General features: G+C 43.8%; 1 protein-coding gene across 1 annotated transcript in view; it reads right to left on the reverse strand.

The window, feature by feature from the left end:
• The window catches only part of INTS6 (integrator complex subunit 6), a 446,084-nt gene that overhangs the window by 359,804 nt on the left and 72,338 nt on the right, over window positions 1–13,942 (reverse strand). Inside the window, exons 4-5 of the mRNA XM_069205444.1 lie at window positions 11,290–11,379; window positions 6,586–6,769 (exon numbers count right to left, since the gene is read on the reverse strand). Coding sequence (XP_069061545.1) covers window positions 6,586–6,769; window positions 11,290–11,379 — 274 coding nt within the window. The remainder of the gene's footprint in view (window positions 1–6,585; window positions 6,770–11,289; window positions 11,380–13,942) is intronic.

The raw sequence follows: 13,942 nt of genomic DNA on the forward strand, positions 1-13,942 counted from the left end.
AGGCAGCGAGGGCTGAAACGAGACGGGGTCCGGTCCAGGAGGCTTCGATGAGGCTTTGGTCGGGCCGACCAGGCCAGGGATGGGCGCGGGTGCCACGAAGGGCAAGTAGAGAGCTGTATCTGCTGGTACTGAAGTGTTGATGAAAGATGGTACGCGATCGAAACAATACCGACGAATTTAGAGAGTTTGTAGTACTTTTCCGACTCAAACTACCAGAGCGAAAAGAAACACGTCCGAACCCGATGGCGGAAAGAAAACAATCTAAGATGAAGTCGATGCCCATGCGTAATGGAGCCGAAGAGGAGGAGTCACTCGATCCCATGATTCGAAAAGACTTCTTTGAAGGAAAACAACTTGTAATACTCCGAGCCCAACACTAGATGGCAGAACCTATGCATAGCATGTGTATCTGCAGCTACACATGCCATCGAATATATATATATACAGAGAGAGAGAGAGAGAGAGAGAGAGAGAGAGAGAGAGAGAGAGAGAGAGAGAGAGAGAGAGAAAGAGAGACAGAAGACACCCATTTTATTTTTCCCCATTAAGTCTTATTTTTTATGTTTCGACCATTTTTAAGTAATAACTATATTGGATAGTTGATATTTACATACTTTCTGTATAATCGTGTTTATATGTTGTGATAGGAGTGATCACACTAAAGAGAGACCAATAAGCATGTAGTCAAAAACTTGTTATTTATGTACTGACCTATATACATTTTAAGCATAAATAAGACATGTGTATATATTTTATCCATATGTAATATATACATTTGAACATTTGCTATGCTGGAGTATTGTTTTTATCATTTCCAGCACTGTCCACACCGTTATCTCAATAGAGCCATCCAAGTCTCATTTCAACATTTGTCCTCCCGACATATTACCCCATGTACAACCAGACACATTACGACTAAGTGACTTACACACACACTAGTGTGTCACCCCACAGTCATGCTTAAAGTGCTCAATAACACTCAAAACCCTAAATTGCTCTTTACAGGTATCGGACATCGCAGGAGTAACCACACACCCTCTACACACGCACAGTCACCCCAATCGTGCTCCACCACCATAAAAACTGTAATTGTACAACATCTACCAAACATTTCTGTTGCAGACCGCTTACCCCATGATGACCTCCCTCCTTGTGGTTAAATGTGGTGCCGGCAGGTGCCATAATAAGGGCGGCACTAAAAGAACAACAGCTACCAGCAGGGCAAGGAAAATACACATGTGGGTATGCTGGAGTCAAACTTCACTTCCAACACTTCAGGCCCTTTTTTGTCTCAGATTACATTGTGGAAGAGACACATTGATGTGTTGTGCATTAAAACGAGACCAGAGTCTGAATTAAATTCATTTTTACAGTGGCTCAAACAGTTGGACCCTATTTGCACTTTATATGGAGCATTAGAAGACAGTCAATTTCCTAACTAGACATGGATATATTAGCTAGTGGCAGGGGCCTGGTGACATCTGCACAAAAAAAAAAAACTGATAAGAACTCCCCTGCTACACTATACATCTTTCCAGCTCAGAGCACTGAAGGACAATTTGATGATGGAGCAAATGTTTATGATTTATGGGACACTCTGCAAACTTGCAGAAGAGGCTTGCCCAAAGGGCTTATCCACCATGAGTCAACCATTCCTGGAAGAGAACACTGCAAGCCAGGTACTACTTCAGAAGACCGAAAAACCTAAAACAGATTGTATCACAGTAGTGATGACATTTGACCCACTGGCTACAAAAGTGTGCAACGTCATTCATTGGAACCGGCACTTGCTATAGGTGGATCACAAGGGGCCCCACCACCTTGTTTTGGCATTCGATCAATGAATCTTAGATATCAAGTGGTTCACACGAGACTCAGTATAAAACTTTTGAGCTCCAGTATCTCAATGACGTCTTTAAGAGGTCATGTGGGTTCAGTTCATTGCCTGCAACTTGACAAAATCAATAGTGTTACACTTTCCAACAGTATGGCTCCCAACCAAATGACAAACTGCAAAACTTGCCTTGTGATATATCGATGCGTCCTTTTCTAAATTGGTCTTACAACCAGGAAAGAAATGACACACAAGCAAGAACGTATTAGTACGATTAGTGAGGGACAATTGATCACTAAGCTGGTTCTACACCTTCAACAGCATCAAGAAAGCCCAACTCACTTTGAATGGATGTTGTTGGAGGAGGCAGACAGAAAACTGGATAGAGCAGATAAGGCCCTTTTTTAGAAAGGGGACCCATTTGAATTTCTCTAAACAGATGGACAGACTGTCTAAATGATTCAAGGGAGTGATATAAGATTCACGATTGAACGGTACTTTGGGGGCTGGGGGGTTAGAAGTACAACTGGGTTCCCTCGTACATCTTCCTTGTACATATCATATACACTTCATGTCTGGTTTTTGTATAAGGGCTGTCCTAACAATACTAACACTGGTGAGTGTAAGTTTGTTTACATGGACTATTTTTCACATTTGACTGTCAAAGAAGATATGAAGGGGGTGTACCTTCTGGTATTTATCATTTAAGGGTCAATGTTTTGTGGCCATAGTAAATGTATGCACCTTGTGAGATTTAAAAGTTTTCCAAAAAATCTTTTTCAATAAACCATTTTATACTATTTTAATTCATTTAAAATGTTCAATCAAATAATTTGGCCATATAATTTTCAATATTTTATGTTTTATGGCCAGACAGCATTCTCTGTCCCCTTCAGTCCTCGTTAGGAATTATACTCGGGAGGGCTGTTACTTCATTCTCCAAGATGTTGCTCGCCCGTTGCCCTGTATGAACACTGCAGCACACTAGTAATTTGACCTGTGTGTGCTGAGTGTGAATTTAATGCCAGTGGAGACAATGGGGGTCAGCATACGGATGACTCTGCACCACGATCACCACTGCAAGTAGGAAGCTTTAAAGCAACTCTCTGGGGTGACTGCAATGACCTGGTTCAAAGATTCCATTTTTAGGAGAGCCCATATGCCATCATTGCTTCAAAAGGGCTTGGCCACCAGAGCTACGGAAATTAAAAATGCAGGGGAGCTTGTGATGTTGTGGTGCTGTGATTGTGTGGATACCTATGCACTCTTTATAATCTCAAGTTATCTGGGTGCACATTGAGGCATGAAATCATTCTGGCCATATCCGTAATGAGAATGGACAATCTGCTGTTGGGACAAATGTTTTGGTACAGCAGAAATTGTTCCAACACTTCAAGATTTGTGGAACACTCGGCGGACTTGCAGAAGAGGCTTGCCTGGTTCAAAGATTCCATTTTTAGGAGAGCCCATCTGCCATCCTTGCTTCAAAAGGGCTTGGCCACCAGAGCTATGGAAATTAAAAATGCAGGGGGAGTGTGTGATATTTTGGTGCTGTGATTTTGTGAGGATGCCCATTGTAGGAAGTTGGCTCTGTATGCACTATTTCAAAGTAAGGAATAGTATGCACAGAGTCCAAGGGTTCCCCTTAGAGGTAAGATAGTGGCAAAAAGAGATAATACTAATGCTCTATTTTGTGGTAGTGTGGTCGAGCAGTAGGCTTATCAAAAGGAGTAGTGTTAAGCATTTGTTGTACACACACAAGCAATAAATGAGGAACACACACTCAGACAATTCCAGGCCAATAGGTTTTTGTATAGAAAAATATCTTTTCTTAGTTTATTTTAAGAACCACAGGTTCAAATTCTACATGTAATACTTCAAATGAAAGGTATTGCAGGTAAGTACTTTAGGAACTTTGAATAATCACAATAGCATATAAATCACATATAGCTGTTTTAAAACTAGACAGTGCAATTTTCACAGTTCCTGGGGGAGGTAAGTATTTGTTAGTTTTTGTAGGTAAGTAAACCACCTACGGGGTTCATGTTTGGGTCCAAGGTAGCCCACCGTTGGGGGTTCAGAGCAACCCCAAAGTTACCACACCAGCAGCTCAGGGCCGGTCAGGTGCAGAGGTCAAAGAGGTGCCCAAAACACATAGGCTTTGAAGGAAATAGGGGTGCCCCAGTTCCAGTCTGCCAGCAGTTAAGTACCCACGTCCTATGAGGGCAGACCATGGGGGTTTTGTAGGGCACCGGGGGGGACACAAGCAGGCACAGAAAGTATACCCTCAGCAGCACAGGGGCGGCTGGGTGCAGAGTGCAAACAGGCGTCGGGTTTCAGATAGTTATCAATGGGGAGACCCAGGGGTCTCTTAAACGATGGAGGCAGGCGGGGGTGGGGGGGCTCCTCGGGGTAGCCACCACCTGGGCTAGGCAGGGGGTCGCCTGGGGGCCACTCCTGCACTGGAGTTCGGTTCTCTCAGGTCCTGGGGGCTGCGGGTGCCGTGCTGGTTCCAGGCATCGGGTTCCTTGTTACAGGCAGTCGCGGTCAGGGGGAGCCTCTGGATTTCCTCTGCAGGCGTCGCTGTGGGGGCTCAGGGGGGTCAACTCTGGCTACTCAAGGGCTCGCAGTCGCCGGGGAGTCCTCCCTGTTCTGTTTGTTTTCCGCAGGTCGAGCCAGGGGCGGTGGGTGCAGAGTGGAAAGTCTCACGCTTCCGGTGGGAAATGTGGGGTTTTTAAAAGTTGCTTCTTTGTTGCAGAAAGTTGCAGATTGTTGAACAGGGCGCCGCTGTTCTCGGGAGCTTCTTCGTCCTTTAGATGCAGGGTAGTCCTCTGAGGCTTCAGAACTCGCTGGACCCTGTTGGATGCGTCGCTGTTGCAGTTTTCTTTGAAGTAGGGAGAGAGGCCGGTGGGGCTGGGGCCAAATCAGTTGTCGTCTCAGTCTTCACTACAGGGCTTCAGGTCAGCAGTCCTTCTTCTTTAGGTTGCAGGAATCTATCTTCCTCGGTTCTGGGAGCCCCTAAATACTGAGTTTTGGGGTGTGTTTAGGTCTGGGAGGGCAGTAGCCAATGGCTACTGTCCTTGAGGGTGGCTACACCCTCTTGGTGCCTCCTCCCTGTGGGGAGGGAGGCACATCCCTAATCCTTTTGGGGGAATCCTCCTTCTACAAGATGGAGGATTTCTAAAAGTAAGTCACCTCAGCTCAGGACACCTTATGGGATGTTCTGACTGGGGGGTGACTCCTCCTTGTTTTTCTCATTATCTCCTCCAGCCTTGCCGGCAAAAGTGGGGGCAGTGGCCTGAGGGGCAGGCATCTCCACTAGCTGGGATGCCCTGTGGCGCTGTAACAAAGGGGGTGAGCCTTTGAGGCACACCGCCAGGTGTTACAGTTCCTGCAGGGGAGGTGGGAAGCACGTCCAACCAGTACAGGCTTTGTTCCTGGCCACAGAGTGACAAAGGCACTCTCCCCATGTGGCCAGCAACATGTCTGGTGTGTGGCAGGCTGGCAGAAACTAGTCAGCCCACACTGGAAGTCAGGTATGTTTTCAGGGGGTATCTCTAAGATGCCCTCTGGGTGTATTTTACAATAAAGTGCACACTGGCATCAGTGTGCATTTACTGTGCTGAGAAGTTTGATACCAAACTTCCCAGTTTTCAGTGTAGCCATTATGGTGCTGTGGAGTTCGTGTTTGACAGACTCCCAGACCATATACTCTTATGGCTACCCTGCACTTACAATGTCTAAGGTTTTGCTTAGACACTGTAGGGGCATAGTGCTCATGCATATATGCCCTCACCTGTGGTATAGTGCACCCTGCCTTAGGGCTGTAAGGCCTGCTAGAGGGGTGACTTACCTATGCCACAGGCAGTGTGAGGTTGGCATGGCACTCTGAGGGGAGTGCCATGTCGACTTAGTCATTTTCTCCCCACCAGCACACACAAGCTGGCAAGCAGTGTGTATGTGCTGAGTGAGGGGTCGAAAGGGTGGCATAAGACATGCTGCAGCCCTTAGAGACCTTCCCTGGCATCAGGGCCCTTCGTACCAGGGGTACCAGTTACAAGGGACTTGCCAGGGTTGTGCCAATTGTGGAGACAAAGGTACAGTTTAGGGAAAGAACACTGGTGCTGGGGCCTGGTTATCAGGGTCCCAGCACACTTTCAAATCATAACTTAGCATCAGCAAAGGAAAAAAGTCAGGGGGTAACCATGCCAAGGAGGCATTTCCTTACAGTCCCTAATACGATAGGCCCAAAGCCAAGAAAACACCAGGAGGAGTGTGGATTTCATTGCTCAATATCTCTTCTCAACCAAGGCGTAAGTCTCTTTACCCGTGTCCTAGCCTATAGGCATGAGGACATTCTTCTACAGATCATTCAGTTAAACAGATGTTTTTTAAGCCAGGCAAAACAGCAACCACAGCAAGAAAATACTACACATTATAGACATGGTTAGGCGACAGTCCCTCTGAGTTGATACTGAGAAAGCATTAACTGCAGTAAGACTGGGGGATAACTTATTGGCTTTTAATGTCTAGAGGTGTGCCAAACAAGTTTACTGGGAATTTCATTTTTACGTTCCATGGCAAAGGAAAACAAAAACATGAAGGTAAGGAAAAAAATATCACAATTACTTTTTTTTAAATCTTTTACTAAAAAAAGGTAATCAAAAGAAACAGGCTGAAGAACTTGACGGGTTGTCAACAAAATAAATGTACTGCTTTTATGATCCATGCTCAAATCAACTCATACTCACCTCCAGTAACATCACACATAGGGGTAATAGCAGAGTCATCTAAAGGCACCCCTACCAATTGCTCTTGTTCTGCAGCTGTTGTACCAGGCAAACGCAGAACTAATGCAAAAAGTCTCTGATCCCAACGAAAAGGTTCCTTGGTTAATTCACTTCCGGGTAACGGAGAGTTGAGTGGTAAATGGAGCTGTAAGACATTAGGAGGAGATTAAGCACATATTTACACATGGAAAAATATAGTGCTAAACAACAACATTTGTATCCCTTTGGCGCATAAATAAAACCAGTGCAAGAGAATTACAAAAAGCTACCTTCATACACTACGGCAGACACTAAAATATATGGTACCTACGCACTACATAGTATTTGGGCAACCAAAACTTAGCTTTGCATACTTCACCATCCAAAAATTTACAGAATTAAAACCAATATATGTATAGTATTATCTTTGTCAGAACCGTTGGCATATTACACAGATCTATGCTGAAGAAATTTGTTCAAGTCTTGGCCAAGGCAGGTCTTGCCACAGATTTGAGAAACAGTAATTCACAGACACATTTCTTCAATTTGTTCCTTTAAATACTACACTATACAGTACCAGAAGATCAGAATTAGAAGTTTCAGTTACAGAAATCCCATGTATGGGCGTATGAATTTGCTTAGGTACACTTCTCCAGGCAAACTTGCTTCTTCAAGTCTAGGTAATTTCACCTCTAGTGCCTTAATGGAGAGTTTAAAATGCTATAATGCATAAAACGTTTGTATTACTACCACTGAACTCCTATAAAAGCAAAACTAGCAAGCTCAGGCAAAGACAATCGGTCTCAACTATGCAAGAGCTATTGGAGTTGGCAGTGTTTTTTAGCCATTATGTACTCTAGTGTGACTGCTATTTGCATTGGCTAGATGTTAGTGGTGGAATAAACTGGAGTTGGGTAGAGTGGAGTGGGATAGACTGGGCTAGATGGTAGTGGGGGAGTTGGGCAGATTAACGTAGTAGATTCGAGTGGGGTAGATTGGGTTGGAGTGGGGTGGAATGGAACAGAGTGAAGTAAATTGGGGTATATCAGAGAGGGGTAGATTGGCGTAAGATCATGGTAGACTGGGGTACAGTGGAGCGGGATATACCGGGGTAGATTTGGGTGAAGTGGGATAGACTGGAGTGAAAAGGGTTGACTGGGTGGATTACAGTAGGGTAGAAAGGAGTGAGGTAGACTGGGGTAGTTTAGAGTAGGTACACTGGCGTACAGTCAAGTGGTGTAGATTGGAGTGGACTGATTGGAGTGAATTGAAGTGGGGGTAGAGTGAGTAGAGTAGAATAGTGTGGTGGACTGAGATGGAGTGGGGTAGGTTAGGTGGATTGGAGGGGGTAGACTGTGGTGGAGATGGATAGAGTGGAGTTGGGTAGAGATTAGGGTTGAGTGGAGTAGATTGGGTGGATTAGCGTAGATCAGAATGGAGTGGGGTAAACTGACAAGAGATGATTAGGGTAGCTTGGAGCGGGTTGGTTTGGAGGGAGTTGATTGAAGTGAGGTAGAGTGAGAAGGGCCACAGTGGGGTGGGGTAGATTGTCATATCCAGAGGTAGAGTGGGTTGGTGTGGGAAAGACTCAGGTAGAACAGGTAGATAGGGGTGGAGTAGACTGGAGAGGATTAGATAAGGGTAGATTGGTGTGTGGTAGACTGCAGTAGAGTAGACTGGGGTTTGAGTAGGGTAAATTGGGCTAGAGTGGGTTAGATTGGAGTGGAGTAGGGTAGATTTGAATGAAGTAGGGTAGACTTGAGGGGGATAGATTGGACTTAGTGGAGTGAGTAGATTTTGGTACAGGTGGAGTGTGGCAGAGTGGAGTAGATTACAGTGGAGTGAGATAGATAATAGTGGACTGGAGTAGGGTAGATTGTGGTGGATTGAAGTGGGGTAGACTGGAGAAGGGCAGATCGAAGTGGAGAGGAGTTGGATAGATTGCAGTGGATTCATCTAGAATGGAGTGGGGTAAATAGGACTGTGGTTGACTGAGTAGAGTGGACTGGGATTGACTGGTGTGGAGCTGGGTAGATTGGAGTTGAATGGGTTGGATTGGGGGACACTGGAGTGGGGTGGATTGGGGTTGCATAGAGTGGAGTAAACTCGAGCAGTGTTTTTTTTGTATGAAGTACAGTAGATTGGGTTGAAGTGGGGTAGACTGGAGTGAGGTGTGGCTGATTGGGTTAGACTGAACTGGTGGGGTAGATTGGAGTGGGGTCGATTGAAATGGAGTGGCGTGTGGTAAAATGGTGTGAAGTAGATTGGACGGTAGTGGAGTGGACTGGAATAGACTGATGCAGGGTATACTGGAGTGGGGTATTGTAGAATGGTGTGGGATGCGGTGAGTAAACTAGGATAGCGTAGCCTGGAGTGGAGTGGGGTAGACTGAATGGAGTAGATTAGGGTAGACTGTAGCAAAGTGGAGTGGGAAAAGCTTTTCAGACGTCTAAAGATGAGAAGTGTATTTATATAAAGAAGCAAGGTGTCTGCTCTGAAAGCAATCAGGAGGGTATTTTCCTTGGTTTAATTGCAACTCCATTAAAACCTCGAGAATAAAGAAAGGGACCTTTCGGAGTACAACATTAAACCTGTGGAAAGAAATGCTAGGTCATTCAGAATAAAGCACCTAAAGTTTGCAGATAGACTCTTTGAAAAGGAAAACTTGAAGTTTACAGATTCGTTTGACAAGGGTATCAAAAAGTCTGACTCTCGGAATCAGAAACCTGAACCAAAGTATCTCCACAAAAGAAAAAATTGTGATTTTATGGCCAGAAACAAATCAGATTCTAGATGGTTAATATGCAAACCCAGGAATCGGGTCAGTGTGACAATACAAGTGGAACTATGAAAAGCGGTCCTTGTGAGAAAATTGTATTCTGAAGTCCCAAGATAAAGACTGCAACACCTGACTGGCAACACAAACTCTTGAATTAAGAATTGAGAGAATGATTCCAGTTCATGGTCAGACGACGGTGATGAACTCTCATCCAAGCAAAGGATATCACTACTTTAATGCCCAGATGTGGGTCCTGGGCTCACTATGCCACTGGATTCAAGCTAGCCTGGCTGATGAAGGGTGATACCCTGAAACCGGTCCCAGGATGTTTTTTTCTGGTCCAGGAAGGACCTGGCCTTGCAGTTCGGGCTGGAATGTTCCCAGGGGGAACAGGGCCAAGACTGATTTGCATAAGGCTATGTTCAAACTGGGGTGGCATTGTGAGCAAAAGAGTTGATGGATTAAACTCAGATCTCTGACTGCGGTGAATGTTTGATTGGTTCCGCATTCCATCCATCATTTGTGTTTGTTTGCTTTTGTCGCCCTAAGTGCACCAGGTATGCACAGACATGGGTCCGGGGATCACTATGCCACTGGATTCAAGCTATCCTGGATGATGAAGGGTAATACCTTGAAACCGGTCCCAGGATGGTCGTTTCCGGTCCAGGGAGGACCTGTACTGTTCCCATGGGGAACAGGGCTAAGACTGATTTGCATATGGCTGGGTCCAACTTGGGGTGGCATGGTGAGCAAAATAATTAATGGTTTAAACCCAGATCTGTGACTGGAGGTGAATGTTTGATTGTTTTTTACACCTGCCTTGTCTGCAATCAGTGGAGTTTTCATGAACAAGAAAAGAGTCAGCATGGTTTATCCAAGAGGTACCTCTGGTCATTGGCCGCAAATGAGGATTGGCAGATTAAAGTCAAGCAGTCATTAAAATTAGAAATGTGTTGGAGAAACCCACTTGCAATGAGGTTACGAAGGAGTAAGCCACATCAAAATCTCTCAACTTTGAGTGTGCAGACTGAGTAGAAAAAGGTACTTTCCTAAAATACACTACTGAAGTAACCGAAATGTAGTACAACACTGTTAGTTTAGCAGAAACTGTGATACTGATGCAAACAGGACTGCTGCACAAGTTGCGAACATACACACTTTAGGATGAGCTCAGCTTATTACCATCCAATAGGTGGTGGTATGCTCACATAATGGAACTAGAGGGGTGCGGTATGAAAGATATATGTTCTTGATCAATCATTATCCGTGCAATGAGGCAACAACCTACCATGCTCCAGGTGACACCTGGATTGACATGCACCTGCTCTATTTGATTTCAGTCCTTTCTTGAATGAAACAGAAGGTACTAGGTATCCATTAAAGTAAATGTGGTTTAATTAACATGAAGAATATACAACATATGCCTCAAAATGAACTTTTCATTTTTATAAGACTGTCTGCTTATCAATGGAAGACATTTATATTTTTGCAATTTTTATGTAGAAGGATCACATATTGGTTCACTTATTAAGTACCATTTCCAGATTTTAGAAGCTAAGCAGCATAATGTACAAACCCCAGTACCTTTTTAATTGGAGGTGAGTAAAAGTCCAACACCACTGGTTTTTAAATCCCAAAGGGTTTAAATGTTCTTGGCTAAGACAAGGACAAATGTCAGGTCCAATGTGTAGGACAGTTTTCCAAAGCAGATATTCAGGTTATGGATTTCTCAGGCATATTTATTGAAAATATAAACTGTTTCCAGCTCAATGCATACAAGGCACACTTTTTTAACTGAATCCCAAATTTCAGCTATGATTTATACAGGGAATGTTGGATAAGCAGCAACAGCAAGTATGGCCCTTGTCTTCAGATGCATTACTTAATAAACATATTTCCTAAATTACCTCATCTTGAATGCCACTTGTGGTAGTCAGCTTGCTTCCATCCGTGATAGTAATAATTATTGCTGGCTCAAGAAAAAATGGGTTTCTTCCCTGAGAAATACATTACAGTAATACAATCCAATTAATAACAGAGGCAAACACATACTGCAACATGTGTTTAAAAGAAATAAGTGACATTGCTAAATAAAGTTAAAAAACTAACTGATACAAAATCTGCAACTTTTTTCAGTTACATATCGTGAGTAAGCCTTGACAGTCTGCTGGTTTCTTTTGCTGGAGAAGGACACTTGTAAACGTGTGCACACAACTCAATTCTATAAACAAATGTTGTGGACAAAACAGGATTAAGTCATGTGAAATAGCTGCCAACCATACCCCAATTTCAATATTATTCAACACAATCATTTTTCAATCTTAAAGGCAGTAGCTAATGTGCACACCTTCCACGACATCTTTAAGAGATGATCTGTTCATATGGTATGTGATGGTGAGAGGCTATGGATAGCAAAGATACACACATCCAAAATACTTCCGATCATAATCACAAGACAAGTGTAAAAATGTGCAGCGATGTATGATATTTTGTCAACTTTAGGTTGCAAGTTTATTTTTGAAAAAACAAAATCCAAATTCAGTTTCAAAGGAGCAAATCAGCAAAACCTTACAAGTTTGTGCCAATTCTGAATTTCGTTTATCCATTCTTTTTTCTCTCAAAATCATTGGTATCAGAAGGGGTGATGCCAGGACCTAAGAAGATTATTCCCTGGCTCTCTTATGTGTAACGTGCTAATCACCTATCAACCAAATCACTCAACTTTGGGAGAGTTTGGAGCACAGAATGACACAGACTGCCCTATTTCAATCCAACAAGGCAGGGAGACAATCCCAGTTGTGTAGCTTAGTGCTTTAGGACTTGTCTACAGCCAGTGTTTCATCTACTGTAATTTACTTGACCGTGCATTAGACAGTATTATTTATTGTATATTTTTGCAGCATTTAAGGGATTTCACGGTCATAGAATTAAAGGGTAGAACTCGTAAATATCTGCTTTCCCCACAGACAGGATGCGTCAGGGTAATGAGTGTCACTGAGTGCCACTTCTGTTCAGGTTACAAGCCCTCGCTTCTGTAACCTAGCTGCTGTATGCCACTAGATGGACTTCAACATACTAACAACTTAGACGGCAAGCTCCTGGAGACGTGCACAGTATTTCAATGCAGAGAGCAGTAACCTTGGTGACAGTCTTTTGACCTTATAAAAGATCCCATATGTATGGATGGAATGAAAATAGTGTTGTGGCAGTGATGGGTGCCAATGCTGATAGATATATATATATATATATATATATATATATATATATATATATATATATATAAAAAAGAGAGCGAGAGAGAGAGCGAGAGAGAGAGCGAGAGAGAGAGCGAGAGAGAGAGCGAGAGAGAGAGCGAGAGAGAGCGAGAGAGAGCGAGAGAGAGCGAGAGAGAGCGAGAGAGAGAGAGCGAGAGAGAGAGCGCGCGAGAGAGCGCGCGAGAGAGCGAGAGAGAGAGCGAGAGAGAGAGCGAGCGAGAGAGAGAGCGAGAGAGAGAGCGAGAGAGAGAGAGCGCTCTCTTTTTCCTACGTGTTGGTTCACCTCTGATCAAAGGTGAACTGAGCCCCCCTTAACTACAGATGATTTTGGTACTTTTACACCCAGCTTTTTCAATCCTGGTCGCTGGCGATAGGAGCGAATTGGAGGCACTCCCCAAGAGATGTGACTGATATGATGTTTACAATATAGATACCTGTTGCAGATAAACAGTGGAAATGTCTGACAGGAAGAAGGATGACAAAAGGGTTTCCTTCAACCTCCCCTGCACAAGAACAGGAGAGCTGATTAAAAGAAAGATGCAGATTAAGCCAAGGGAAGTGTGATGCAGGGCCTTGGAGGAGTAACTGTGCCATCAGGTATGATTTGCAGAAACCTGGCAGACTTAGTTTCACCTGAAATGAGTCGAACGAAAGGTGACAGAGTCTAGCCTGACTTCAAGTAGATATGTCTCCAGATGCAACAAGTGAAAAGTGATGTAAACTAAATGGAGGTGGAAATAAGGACGCAAACATGGTTTATTGGTAGAGTCTCATGGAGAATGCTGGAGCTGGATAGGAGAGTTGAGACCTGAGAACCTCTGAGAAGCATGGCATATGTTGGGGTAGTGGTATTTCCTGCAATTTCCCTTGTACTGTGAATGAATGAGGTGGTGTAATGTATCTAATTGGAGTAAATTTTTCCAGCCACCCAGGAGAAGAGCATACTAAAAAAAAAAAAAAACAATTACAAGTCACCTTCTAAGTCCTGTAGGCCCCCAATTGGCAAAGGCAATGATACTATAACAGGGATACTTTGGGACCCAGATACAATTTTGAGAAGAACAGGTACTCTCAAGTCCTGTTGTTGACCTAAAGTCACAACTAATACTGTTAAGTTTGGTCTTGCAAGATGGTGTGTACCCTATGCTCTTTCTTTTGAAGATAAATTAGGGAAAAAGACAGGCAATAACACTACTGTTTGACATGATATCATGTAACCATTTCAGGAGTGAACCCCACAGTTGTTCACACAAATTGTTCACAAAACAATCTGCAAAAATATTTGTCATAGGAAAAGATTTGCATC

The sequence above is a fragment of the Pleurodeles waltl genome, chromosome 8 (genome assembly GCF_031143425.1).
Source record: "Pleurodeles waltl isolate 20211129_DDA chromosome 8, aPleWal1.hap1.20221129, whole genome shotgun sequence".
Lineage (NCBI taxonomy): Eukaryota > Metazoa > Chordata > Amphibia > Caudata > Salamandridae > Pleurodeles > Pleurodeles waltl.